The 13,357-nt window shown below is 31.5% G+C and overlaps 1 protein-coding gene across 3 annotated transcripts in view; it reads left to right on the top strand.

The window, feature by feature from the left end:
- Positions 1-13,357, top strand: part of LOC148227120 (cubilin) — a 74,000-nt gene that overhangs the window by 47,102 nt on the left and 13,541 nt on the right. For all 3 annotated transcript variants that reach the window (XM_088203041.1, XM_088203039.1, XM_088203040.1), the window contains exons 4-7: positions 3,166-3,332; positions 5,322-5,405; positions 9,183-9,400; positions 12,048-12,203. In XM_088203041.1, the coding sequence (XP_088059167.1) occupies positions 3,166-3,332; positions 5,322-5,405; positions 9,183-9,400; positions 12,048-12,203 (625 nt within the window). The remainder of the gene's footprint in view (positions 1-3,165; positions 3,333-5,321; positions 5,406-9,182; positions 9,401-12,047; positions 12,204-13,357) is intronic.

Genomic DNA, 13,357 nt, shown 5'->3' with positions numbered 1-13,357 from the left:
ATCCTGTTTTTCGGACGCGCGCTAGACACGATACAATTGTTTTTCTGCCGTTTGGTTATTGATCAAAAAGCGATGCATTTGGCTCACAAACATCCACATCTGCGATTATCAAGAGTTGTCTCAAATCTAACATTATAAAATATGTGACACATGGTAACATAGGGGAGAAACGTGGTGAGAGACGCATCAGCAGAGACGACCAGAGACGAACTAAGAGAATGCATCGACACAAAAGACATCGGCGGATCGTTCAGAGAGCATCACGAGAAAACATCACAACAACTCTCAAGTGCTCCACTGAAATCACAGCCGACAATAATACAACTCGACACGCCAACGAAGACTCTCCAAGTTCCATGATCGGCATCTAAATTTTCCTATAATACGAGTATGTGGTAATTTATATATGTTTCCAGATTTTCCAGCATTTATTTGGTTGCAAAGTTACACTTCTTCGGCCATAAATCTGATTATGAATATTTTGACACATTGTATCTCGATCGACTTGTTGGCCAAGCCTGCTATATACTACAAATTTATTTATTTATTTAAATCAAAGTTTCTAAATTTAAGCTTAAATTTCAGGTGTATGCTTATGTATTTAAACTATAAACCCAGTAATCTTGTTTGCATTAACACTTATAATGTAGTCTCGGTAAAATGTGTTTTTTTCTGAAGTCTGACGATCGTTTACATATTACTTTAAGAAACTCTTTTATATAGATATAAATTATTACGATCAATGCAATACAGTTCATCAAATTGTTTATTTTATACTACAAAAGTTAATAATTCAAAAAGTACCTAAGAAGGTGCTTCATGGGCGTTATAAGAAAACATGGAACGATGTCGTTTGTCTAGAATTTTAAATCGACACCGCTTAGAAGCTTAGAGCCTTTCTCAAGCCTGAGTAAAAGCAGGCGTCGGGGAAAGTGATATAACAAGCGGGAAAGTTAGGCTGAAAGTTTCAGCAGCCGAGAAAAATTATTGACTCGAACAAAAGCGCCAGCACTTTGGGACAACAGTTGGCCAACTTTCCACTTTGGGTATTGATGAAAAAAATATGTTGTTCAGACACCACCGCGCCCCGATATATTATTACATCCGTGGGAAATTGGAATAATTCAAATGAAAATTGAAAAGTTTCCAAAGGCCTGATTTATTATTCTGACGTTTCAGAGTAGGGTCGCCAACTGTTAATTCGCACCGTGACCCCTACGTGGGATCTCGATTGGGATCAGAATCGATTGGCTCGTGTGAATCGGTCCAGACGAGCGATCGGGTCGAAGAGCAATCTGAGCGTTAAATTCATCTCCCGGCTATAAGCCAATTAGCGACGTCCGCTTGGGGACAATTCGGGTCCGGTTCCCACGCTCGGTTCCTCAGTCACTTCCAGGCTATCGTTTCAATTACTATAAACCTTTAATAAAAACTCAACTGTAAATTTGGTTCTTTATATTTTAACAGAGTTAATAAAATGTCTTTTCATTATAAAATTCAGACCATTTTTGTTTAGGTATTAAACTCAGTTTTATTTCATTATAATGGCAAAATTAAACTTTATGAATTAATGATGTTCATTCGTAAGCCCTTTGTTTTGCGCTAATATATCGGGGGTGGTTTTTAAGCTTCTCCTGATGTTTTTGTATGTATGTTGATGTAGCATCTAGCTACTCTGTAGATAGCTGGCGTTCCGACTTTATATTATAATAATGTGAAATGAAAAAGTATATTTCAATAATTAAGAATAAAAAATAATATTAATTGTAAGTTTCACGAACTGACTAATGCGCTGCTTCGTATTATTAAATTTGGTCACAAAATAATAGTTTGTAGCGAATTTTTTAATTCACTATTTGACGTTACCCTTGAGTACTGTATTAAAATATAATTTGCAAGGATTAAAAAAAAACAGGAGGTAAAGTGGGGGTAATTCAATCGACTTGGCCAGCTTCGAGCGCTTCCGAACATTGTCGGCAAACGGACCGAAGTCGGAGCTGCTCTTTCGAGCGCGAGCGGTGAGATACTTCCCCTTTCGCTCTCTCGCGTGTTAAGTGACGAGAGTGAGAGAGATAATGATATGGTTTTTCGCAAACTGAAATAGAACGAGTAACTCGGTTAAATTTCAATATGCGCGTAGGCGTCCTATGGTCAACACGCATGACGAGCGCTGTATCGTGGTCATGTGCTCAAGTTGCACATGCTTATCGGGGACTTCAACAGATTCTTACTGACATCTTTGAATATTTTTGGGCACCAAAAGGGATTAATAATATTTTTGAAAGTATATTCTTCTAACAGATATCGTTACTATATTTTTTTTCATATAAAATTAAATAATTAAAAAATAATTAGTGGTACTTGATTTTGTTAAAAAAAATCGTTTCGAATATTCTTATGTATTTTCCTAGATCGGTTTATATAAATGTCACACCATAACGAATTCTTATTTAGAATCGATGACGACAAATTCTAGGATAGTCACAGATGTGGTGTTCGTATTCTGTATCATTTTTATGCCTTATGGCATTTTGCAAAAGCCGACAAAAATTTTGCGTAAATTGAATATTTACGACCGAAAAGTTTTCACTGATATTGTATTGGTGAGTGCCTACACAAACTTTTATAATTATCAGTAGCGTAATTTTAAGAATATGACAATTTAAAAATTGCGATTATTTGGCACATTTTTCGAACGCGCGCAAATATGCCAGCTGTACGTGACAGCAGCCGCCGTGCGGACATCGTTCACGGCCGCCATCCGGACGGAATATGAATTTGTGACAGTGTGGCCGTTTGGCGACCTCAGTCGACTTCAGTTGAACTTCGGTTCGGACAGCTTCCAGAGAGTGTAGTACAAGCATTAGTATATCGCCGAGGTGACTCTGTATATGTACAATAAAACCATTATGGTCGCTTCATGATGACGACAAAAATATAAAAAACAATGTCTATTATACAAACGGTTAAATTTTTGGTAGTTCTAACATAAATTTATTTTTATTTAATTTAGTCTTTTTGACTGAGAAATTACGTAAGATACCTTACAAAAACATTTATAACATAAACATATGTTTAAGTGTTAAATGATAGCATTAGTGATTATTATTTGGTACATATTTTATTAAATATGAAAATATAACGTTTATTTTCTTTCTTTCTCAGATTGTAGATGGAAACGCCAAGACTGATGTGTCCAATCGAAAAGATCCAGGACTATTTTGCGGCGAAACAGAGCAACCACAAACGTTCATCTCAGAGACGAGTTTTGTCAAAGTGCTTTTCCACACAGACAACTTCACCGATCAAACGTATTTTTCGTTTGATTCGAGGTACGTTACTTTATTATATGCATTCAAGTGTAATAATTTAGAGCGGAAAGGGTTAAGATCGTTCAATAAGCATTTAGATACATATTTTATCGTTTGAAGAGTGCTTTTATTTTTTATTATTATTTTATGTACATCTTTTACTTGTAATGTTAATATGAATACGATAAATATTTTTTTATATATATTAAGATGGGTTTATGAATCAAAGGCGATCCTGGAATGGAGAGATCTACATAAGTAATTGAAGACCTAACTTAAATATGCTAAAAGTAAAAATGTTACAACAAAACGATAAATTTAAAAAGTGGTTAATAGTATAGTTTTGAACTGAGTTCTACAATATTAAATTGCAAAAATTCTTTCTTATATTTTATCTATTCAGTCTAAAATCATTATATAAGACACAGTGTGCTAATATAAATTGGAGGATCAATAATATAACTATATACAAAATCGTTCATTGTAGTATTGATTACAATTTAATTAGTGAAATAATCTTAAGTGTGATTAACTACAGCTTTACATATTGTAATAACATTTTATCATTGCATATTGAAAATATGATTAGGATACATAAAATACATATTAAGGTGAAGTGTTGTTGGTTCATATTTTATTTTAATATGTTATCCAAGTAAATCCACACAAAAAAAGAAAGCATAAATTTTAAAAAATAGAAGCAAATCTAATCAAACATTTTTATTTAGAATCAGTTATAAAAATGAAATAATATATACTTATTTAATTATACTTATCCATCTTTAAATTTGCATTATTTTTAGTATTTAATCAATATAAAATATATTTATTTATTTCATTTTTTATTACAAATCTGCTTTCCCCAATGCGTCATAATGGTTATTATATAATCAATAATTACACAATTAAATACTTAAAAAATTGTGTTGTGATGCACACCCAAAATTAGCACCATCACACATATTTTCCAGATCTTAATAGCAGTAGCTAAAAACATCCTTGGGTTTGGCAAGCTTATTAAAAATGTGGATGGTTCGTGAAAGAGAAGCGTTTTCAAGCGCTGATGTCCTGGCCTCAACGCTTAAGAATAAAGGACGCGATCGCGACACTAGGGCGTTCTAAATCTCGCACTTGAAAGACAATGCCTTTTAGTAACTATAACAAGTGCTTAATTGCAATGAATTTTATCCCAAAATTTCTAGCAAAAAGACACTTGAATAAAAGTACGGATACGACCCATACTCCTATTTTAGAAATGTTTCAGAATTTTTCTCTAAATTCTCTTTAACAAAAAAGGGTAATTCAGACAATGGCGCCATATTTTAGTACGCTACGAATTAGCGTATCGTACAGCAATAAATTATTAAAGTGACACGCGCTCCGTATAACAAAGCCGAGCATGCTCGACGCCTTATCTTAACTTTGGTAATGTGCATTAAAAATCTACATCCCAACAAGAAAATAACAAACATGCTATTGTGTTATAAATAATAATTATGTACATATTACATATGTGGTTTGACAGTTACATAATGGTGTGACCATCCATTACTGTGTTGGGTATTATGTTGTTATTAAGAAACAAAGTGTGTAATTTTTATTATATAAGTATGTGTGTTTTAAATTTTATTTAGTCATATGTTATAACTAAATTTTAAGTAAAGTTTATATATTTTACAAAAATCACAAAATTTTTATAAACATATTGTGAAAAATAAAATTAATTGTTTTATTGTTAAAATGAGAATTATAATAAAACAAATTAAAATATGATTTTATATGCATCCCAGTTTGAAGTCACAGTCATAGCCGACGGAATAGTACAGGTAGTAAGTCACGCAATTCTGAGCCGAAAGGCGCGTCACCTATGTTTTTTTTACTGTTTTCTTTATATTTTATAGCATAAAAGATCTAAGTCACTTGTTAGTATATTTATTTAGTACTACATAGTTGTTTGTATATTTTCATGAAGTAACTTCTAGATAATGAAGCTATATCGGTTATTTACAGGGCAGAGCAGCAGTTTGAGGTGTACTTGCGGTACGGGCAGCACCCAGAGCTCTACCCGAATCGACGAGGGGAGGTCGTGGCCGGGTAAGTTGTTTACAGCCTCGCTTAAAGCTTTCGCCCCGACGAAAAACCTCAATAAGCCCTTCGATGAAAGCCTCTCAAACAACAACGGTGGCCCTTGTAAATATTGATCGGACACACCGAGCGCGAAAACTTTATTAAATCTTCATTTATAACTCGACACTTCTTCATTAAATTATTCCGGGCGGCGGCTTCTTCTCTCTCTCTCTCTCTCTCTCTATCTTTCCCTTGACAAAAGTAGGCATCGCTGATTTAATACACTTTGACATTATATTTTTATGCTTCAATTATTACTGGAGCTGCCGGGTCGTTTAACTCGAGAAATACTTCGAAAAAAATGGTTTTAAAAAGATCGGCTATTAAACAGAAAATAATAATTAGAGTACGCGTATTAAATTTATTATTTTATTAAACTAACAAGAAAGCAAGAAAATAGTACAAATAAATTTAAAATAATGAGAAAATATATGTTTTTAATGACGCTAGTTTGGCCTAGTCAATGAACCGTAGAGATCAAATATATTTTTTTAATGTGCCGATAAAGTGCATTACGACACGTTGTTTACTTTACACCTTTCGACTGTGGGAACCAAAAATGTATGATATGTATACAAAAAAGATGCCAGTAAAATTTGATAAAATGAAAATCACAGAGATTGTTCACAAAATTCCGACTTAGTAATAATCTATCAACAGTCTTGAATTTTTTACTGTTTTTTCGTTATAACATAAAATTATGTCTATTTATATGTATATATTATTATCAAACAGTATTTTTCTATTCTTCGTAACTTTACCCATATGTTTTTAAGCGTATTTTTACATATTTTATTGTTTAATATTCGATATTTAAATAGTTAAAAAAACGAATATTTGTAAACTTTAATTAAATGATCTAGCTCAAATCGTGCTTAGAGATTTGACCACATTAACATTTTGTTTATTTTTATAGATTTATGTACAGAAGTATTGGTGAATTGTAAAGTGATATTTTAGTAAGGGTTGATTAAAAAAGTTTTTAATCAAAGTAATGACTATTTTACCCATATTCACAATTAGTACAGAAACTCTTGATTCTGATAAATAAATCTATTAATGACTCTAATAGTAATATACAATTTGATAAATCACATTACATCACATATTGAAAAATATATTTAAAATATTTTTTTATATAAACAAGCAAAAAATTAAATTACAAATGCGCGGCAAGATTAGAGATGACTCATTAATGAATTTTTGTTGTTGAGATATCCCTTGAACCCTACTGAAATGGTAATAGAAAAAAAATAACGGTCATCCGAGCTAAGTCGCAAGAAGTATTCTTTATATTTTTAAGTATATGTATGTTTTATATTTTTTTCAAACTTTTCTTGCATCTTTCATTCTATTTATGATTATATCAGCATTGTACATATTTATTTTATTAGAGTCTAATTTTCAAAATAAATTGTTTTGAACTGTACATTTTTTAATGACATGTATGTAGTCAGACCAGTGGTTCTTAAGTCACGGTGCACTTTTGATCATGGGATAAAGTGGCGGTGCACCAGAATTAAGAAGTCGAAAAAAATATGTGGACATAATTTTTATTACATATTTAAAAAAAATAATAGTTACATACAATTTTTTTAAGTTAAACTATATAAAAAAGTTTAATATTGAAAATAAATTAAGTTAGTTAATTTTTCCCTAGAAACAATTTTATATTTATACGCGTTTTATTAAAAATATTTGTATTAATATTTGAAGGTGCTCTTTGGGTGGCAAATCTAAATGGTGCATTTCCTCCTCTTTGTTTACCCAAAAAGACGTCCATGCTTAATATGTATAATGGAATTTATATGATCAATCAAAAATTAATTAATGTGATACCTGAGCTTGTTGGCTTTTGCAGATATCAGAAATATTAGGTCGAATATTTGATATAGTTACCCTCAATTCTTCGTCTAAATTTTTTTCTCTGTCTTTTTTGTCTTTTTAATTTTTTAGTTATCATATTAGTTATTGTTGAGAAACCAAGCTCACACAAATATGATGTTGACAGCCTTAACAAAATTTTCAGTGCCTTCATGTGAAGAACTGGATATTCCTCTTGGACAGAAATCCAAAAGTCCTTCATGGTCATTTCGGAAAATTTAATTTTTAGAGTACGATCAGTCGACAATGAGACTAATTCTTCTTCTTCGACGTATGAAAATCCATAGCACGATATATCAATCGTAGCAAATGGATTTCGTATCCAGTCATAATTTTCTCCCTCGGGAATGTTTTCGTTAAGTGAAGGAAACATTTCTACTTTTTTTTATTATTCGATTTTTTCGAAATCCTGTCAATTTGTTAATGGATGTCAATTTTTTTCGTTTTTTCCTTGAATGCTTGTGGTAACGTTATATAAGTAATTAAAAATATCTGCTAAATATGCCACTTTAGCATACCAATCATTATTCTGAAGACATTTTACCAAATCATCCATACATTCATTTCGAAAAAAAATTAACAATTCATTCTTAAGTTCTATGAATCGGCAAAAAACTTTACCCTTAGATAACCAAACATTCGTACTTAGCTTCCATAGAAATGCAAAGTTTTTTAAAAATGCGTGTTTTTAAAGGTCTTGATTTTGTAAAATTCACCATATTTACACCTTGATCTAGTACAGGTTTTAGTGCTGCTGGTAATGTTTCCGAAACTAAAAATTCTCTATGTAAAAAACAGTGCGTAGATATAATATTAGGTTTTCTTGTCTTTGCAAGGGTTACAAATCCTATATAGTCTATGCAATTTCATATCTTTGTATGTCTTACATTTAGAACACTTCTGTACAACTATTGTAGTAAAGTGCCTCATGAAGTACGTGAGATGCATCTCAATGTTTTTGATAATTTTCATAGTAGATCAAAATCATACTACATTAATCACATTTTTTTTATAAATCATCGAGTTATTAAATTTTTATTTTACGAATATTCTTGTAAAAATAAGTTAATCTGAATCTTTTACGCTATACGTAATGACCTAATGACCCATGGCCCGGTTGGGTTTACTTATGTGCAAGTCAAGCAACCGTTCAATGTATTAGTCGCGCTACATTAAAGTTATCCTCGGTTAGTTTCGGCTCAGAGTATCATTGCGGTTAAACCGCGAGATTAAGGTTAAATCGAATGTAAATACGTGTAGCCCGCCTGCCTCATCTTTATTCAATTTTAAAGCTTTCCGCGGTGTTATTATTCAAAAATAATGGGAGAACTTCTCGCGGGGCCACCGCGGAATTGGTAATTTTAACTTGAATATAAATTACCATTTTTCGCAGAGGTATAACGGCTCCCTATTCCCGGGGGCCACGCCCTTAGATCCGCCGATATAATTATTACATCACCCGAAGACAGGGATTCGTTCGAAAGTTACGTTTAGACAACACAATTTGCATTCGTAAGCGAGAGAGAAGTCGCGAGACAAACGTTTTCATCTGGGTCGCGTGATTTTCGAAAAGTTTCGTTAAAAAAACATGTACGTTAAGGTATCTGCAAATCTTCAGTCGTAATATTAGGAGTGATATCCTACAAATTTATAATATGCCAATTATAAATAAAAAATACAGCATCCAAAATGCTATAAATAGTTTCATATCAGATCAAAATCGCGCCCGCCTGCCTACCCTTTCTAAAATATTCAATTAAAGTCGAAAATTCAGTTTATATATGAACGAGGAAAACCTTTTAACCCGATCAAAATTCAGCTCGTTCGAGGGGGATCATTTGCTTTTTGAACTGCTTCCAGGTCGTATTGCGAAAGAGTATTCCGAGACTGTCGGCTCCAGACTTGCTACGTCCAGTCGCCGGCTTATCCAGGCGTATATCCTCGCCATTTGCACTGTAGATACCATCTGAACACGAGATTGCCCTTCATCAAACTCTACATAGAAAACGAAGAGTTCAACATAGACGGCCAGAGATGCGAGAACATCATGACGTGTCCGATGAGACCCATCACATCAGGTGAGATGCAGTCCATTTAATATTCAGAATTACATTTTATTAGTTTAATGTGAATTGTATTAAGGCGCATCCAAATAATCGCTGAAACTCTTAGGATTCTCTGCTAATGATTACGATTTTTTTGGTAAGTTATAGTGTATTACGAAATGTGATCTATAATTAAGAGAATATAGTATTGAATAATATTGTACAAAATTAGCAAATTAATAGGCAAATTAACTATTTGAGGTCAACTATTTTTTCTTATTTATTTCACTGCAGTCTAATTTGTTTAATTATAGAAAAAGGTTTCAGACGTATTATGGATGTATTAATCATTAATTATATACTATGATGTCGAGACAAGAAAAAAATCAAAAATATTTTTTTTTTTTTAAATACGTTTATTTCAACAATATAAATAATTTTACTAACATGCTAATTAGTTCTATATATGTTACTGATTCCATGTTCATGTTTTTAATTTGTTATTAGCTATTTGGTAAAATATAGGAATATAAAATAAAACGTTGGCGTTTATAATTAAAGAGGAAAAAACTAAAAAACCTTCTACAATTTAGACAGAAAAAAAATTTAAATATAGGGTTAAAAAACAATGAATTAAGTGATAATTCAAGTATATTTCGCTGAATATATAAAACCATTGATATATTAATACGTATATACAGATGTTGAAAAGACCTTTCGTTACCGAGCATTCCCACTGCGACGGCACCGACACGATTTTATTGCTTTTGTCGTGAATTTTTGACTTCTGAGAAGTGATAATTATTTTTGCGCTCTTCTATTGACCAAAATTCGGTTTGAATAAATTTTGACCAATAATTTAATATCAGAAGTTCATAGTAAAATCGGTAGGGATAGCTATTATATTTTTTAAAAATGTGCAGATAAAGTATGAGCAACATGCGAGATGCGATATCTGTCTATACTTCTTCTTCTGTTTATTTTCCTCTGAGAGATGAGTTGGCTTAGTTTATATTTTGGATTTGAACTAATGAAAGTTATTAAACTAAAATTCGTTTTAAAACTTTCATTGGGTTAGGTTTGGGTTTGAATAGCAAATCGACGTTTCGCAACTGTGCCTGAATTTTTGAAAGGTACTGGATGTGAGGCACGTGCAAAAGCCACATAAGCTATTTTTGAAAGTTACATTGATATAACTGATGTCCTAAGTCACTTGTATTTCGATGTTAATGTCAAGGATGGTGCTACCCTTAAAACTAATATTTTTTGCAAAAATTGGAAAAATCTTAATTTGTGTTTATGTTGCACTTTTTGAGCCGTGTGCTAAGCTATTTTCATAAGAACAATAAAGTCGTTTATAAATTAAATCTGTTATCGAATCTTGTGTAAGTTTGTACATGTCACTTCAGGGCTTTTTACAGAAAATTAAAAAATAATATAAAGAGCTTGAGCGACAAGCAAAAACCACTTTACTAAATGTTAAATAATAAAAATTATAAATATACAACTATAAATGCACTTTCTTCAAATGATAAGTTTAGGGTAGCATATTTTATTTACATACTAGATGCACTCGAAACTAATTTAATGAGAAGAATTTATATTTTCATTTCTTGCAATCTGACATAATCGAAGCAAGAAATTTAGCAAGGTGTTGAAAACATGCCCAAAGAAACTGAAACTTACTGATATACTTTTGTACTTTCATATATACGTGAGACAAAGCCATAACCCACAGAAACACTATCTCATACAGACCTTTATTAAAGTATATACAAGAAAAAATCAGAATGCCTTTCTCAATGGGAAAGCAATTAATGGCCAATAACTGTTCAGCAGAAAGGTTTTTTCAAGACTTAAATAAAATAGATATGCACTGAGCATTTTTTCCAATGAAAGTAAAAAACTTTGACAAACAAATTTTAATAAGCTTTAATGATATCGCTATGAAAATATCACAACATAAAAGTATGACACTGTCTTTGCCAGGTAGTCATGATCATCTTATTAATAAACCCAGATAATAAAAATTGTAAAATCTGTTTTTTTAGTTCCTTAAAAATTATTGTAACAAACCTTTGATATTTAAAAAAATTTATAAAAATATTTTTTTTAATTTTTACATAAATTCATGCAATGTACTTACATAATACTTTTTACTGCGACAAGCTGATCGATCTTATGGTTTCTGATAATTCATAATACACAACTCTACTAAAACAATATCAATTATGCTCTGGAGTCCCCCAATGATAAAATATTGGTCCACTATTATTTTCATAAAATTAACATAAACACCGCAGTTGTTCATCTGAAATTTTTATTTTATTATTAATTCGAATTTAAATTATCACGTAGTCAATATCTATAAAAGGCATAAAAATTGTAAATAAATATTTACAAGATACTAAGAGGCATCACACATTGCTCCTATATATACTTAGCAAACATTAGTTTTTACACCAAAAATAACCCAGCTTTACGAAATCATACGTATTGAAAAATCGTATATAGCAAGAGCAATCCCATTGATGAATGAAGTTTTTCTGGAGATGAATATCATTCATATCCGCAGGGGAAGTTAAAGAAATTTATTTTTTATTTATAAATGTCATAATTATAGTTTTTATGTGCTTTAAAGGTTTAATATACATAAACTTATTACATGAATTTATTTCAGGGTCTGAACACTGCCCGTACGATTACATAAGGATCTACGACGGAAAGGACGAGTCGTCGCAAGTAATAGGCACGTTCTGCGGCATGGGCAAGTTTCCATACTCCATCATAGGAACTTCTCAAGACTTGTTTGTGGAATTTGTGTCCTCGCCAGCCGGTGAGTACTCGCTTTACATGTTCTATACTCCTTTAAAGTTGATAATGTTTCAATCTTATTATCTGGTACAGCGGTACGACTGTAGCTATACTATATTGCACGGTCCTTGTAGATTCAATACTACAGTAATAATCATACCCAAAATAACAATATTTACATATATTTCTTTTTTAGAGGGTATAAACAGAGAAATAAAAAATATTTTATTAAAAAAATAGTTCGATAGAAAAACTAACCGTATTTTATACGTGTCACGATAAAAGCTTCACTGTCTTTCGACTCAAAGATGCAGCCTACCAATGATCCATACTACATTAGATCCAACGATAAAACGGCAACAAATAAAATATTTAAAATGATTTTTTGAATATTTTGTTTATTGCCGTATGTCATTGGATCAATTGTCGACTGGAGCTTTAGTCGGTTAGATATTTTGCTGACTGGATCTTTTATCGTAGACGTATTGTAGTTTAAAGTCATTGGAGTTTTTGTCGTGGAACATATATAAGCTAATAAATTAATTGCATCTGAATATTTGCGTAAAACGGGCGACGGTATTTTTCTATCTCCACGAAAAAATGGCATTCGCTTACTTTTTTATCTAATTTTGCAGAAGAACGCATTTATATGCTACTTTTTTCTTATTATAAATCTGACCATTAAAACTTAACAGATTTCCCTATTGCGTCATGATGAAAATTTAAACCGTGTCCAATCCTGTTAATTGTGAAGGAATGGAAATTTTAGCGCCATATTGTCAGACCGTTTTCGTCGAAATTCCTTTCTGGTTAAACACTAATTAATTTTATTTTATTTTTTCGCATAATGTATGACACAATTTATTTACATCAATTTATGCTGATTACAATGGTCCCCACAAATCGGTACCTATACTTCGTTTCATTTAACAGAGTCACTTTGAAGCTTATCTCGTACGTTCCAACTACTTCATTGTTATTCTGACGTCCTTAATTTTTTATCGCTATACATACATAAATAATAACGATTGATATATTATTGATTTTGATAGCTTAAAACTTTCACTATTTCAACATAAAAAAATATAGTAACACTTATAATTTCTCTAAATTTGTTTAAAATGTAGATAGGAGTAATGATAAATATATCGAACGTCTTGTACTTTAGAGCAAATT

Source organism: Plectrocnemia conspersa, unplaced genomic scaffold (assembly GCF_051122295.1).
Source record: "Plectrocnemia conspersa isolate PC_06_02 unplaced genomic scaffold, ASM5112229v1 ptg000013l, whole genome shotgun sequence".
NCBI classification, from domain to species: Eukaryota; Metazoa; Arthropoda; class Insecta; order Trichoptera; family Polycentropodidae; genus Plectrocnemia; species Plectrocnemia conspersa.
Note: the sequence above shows the minus strand (reverse complement) of the source record. Positions and strands in the feature narration are given on the sequence as shown.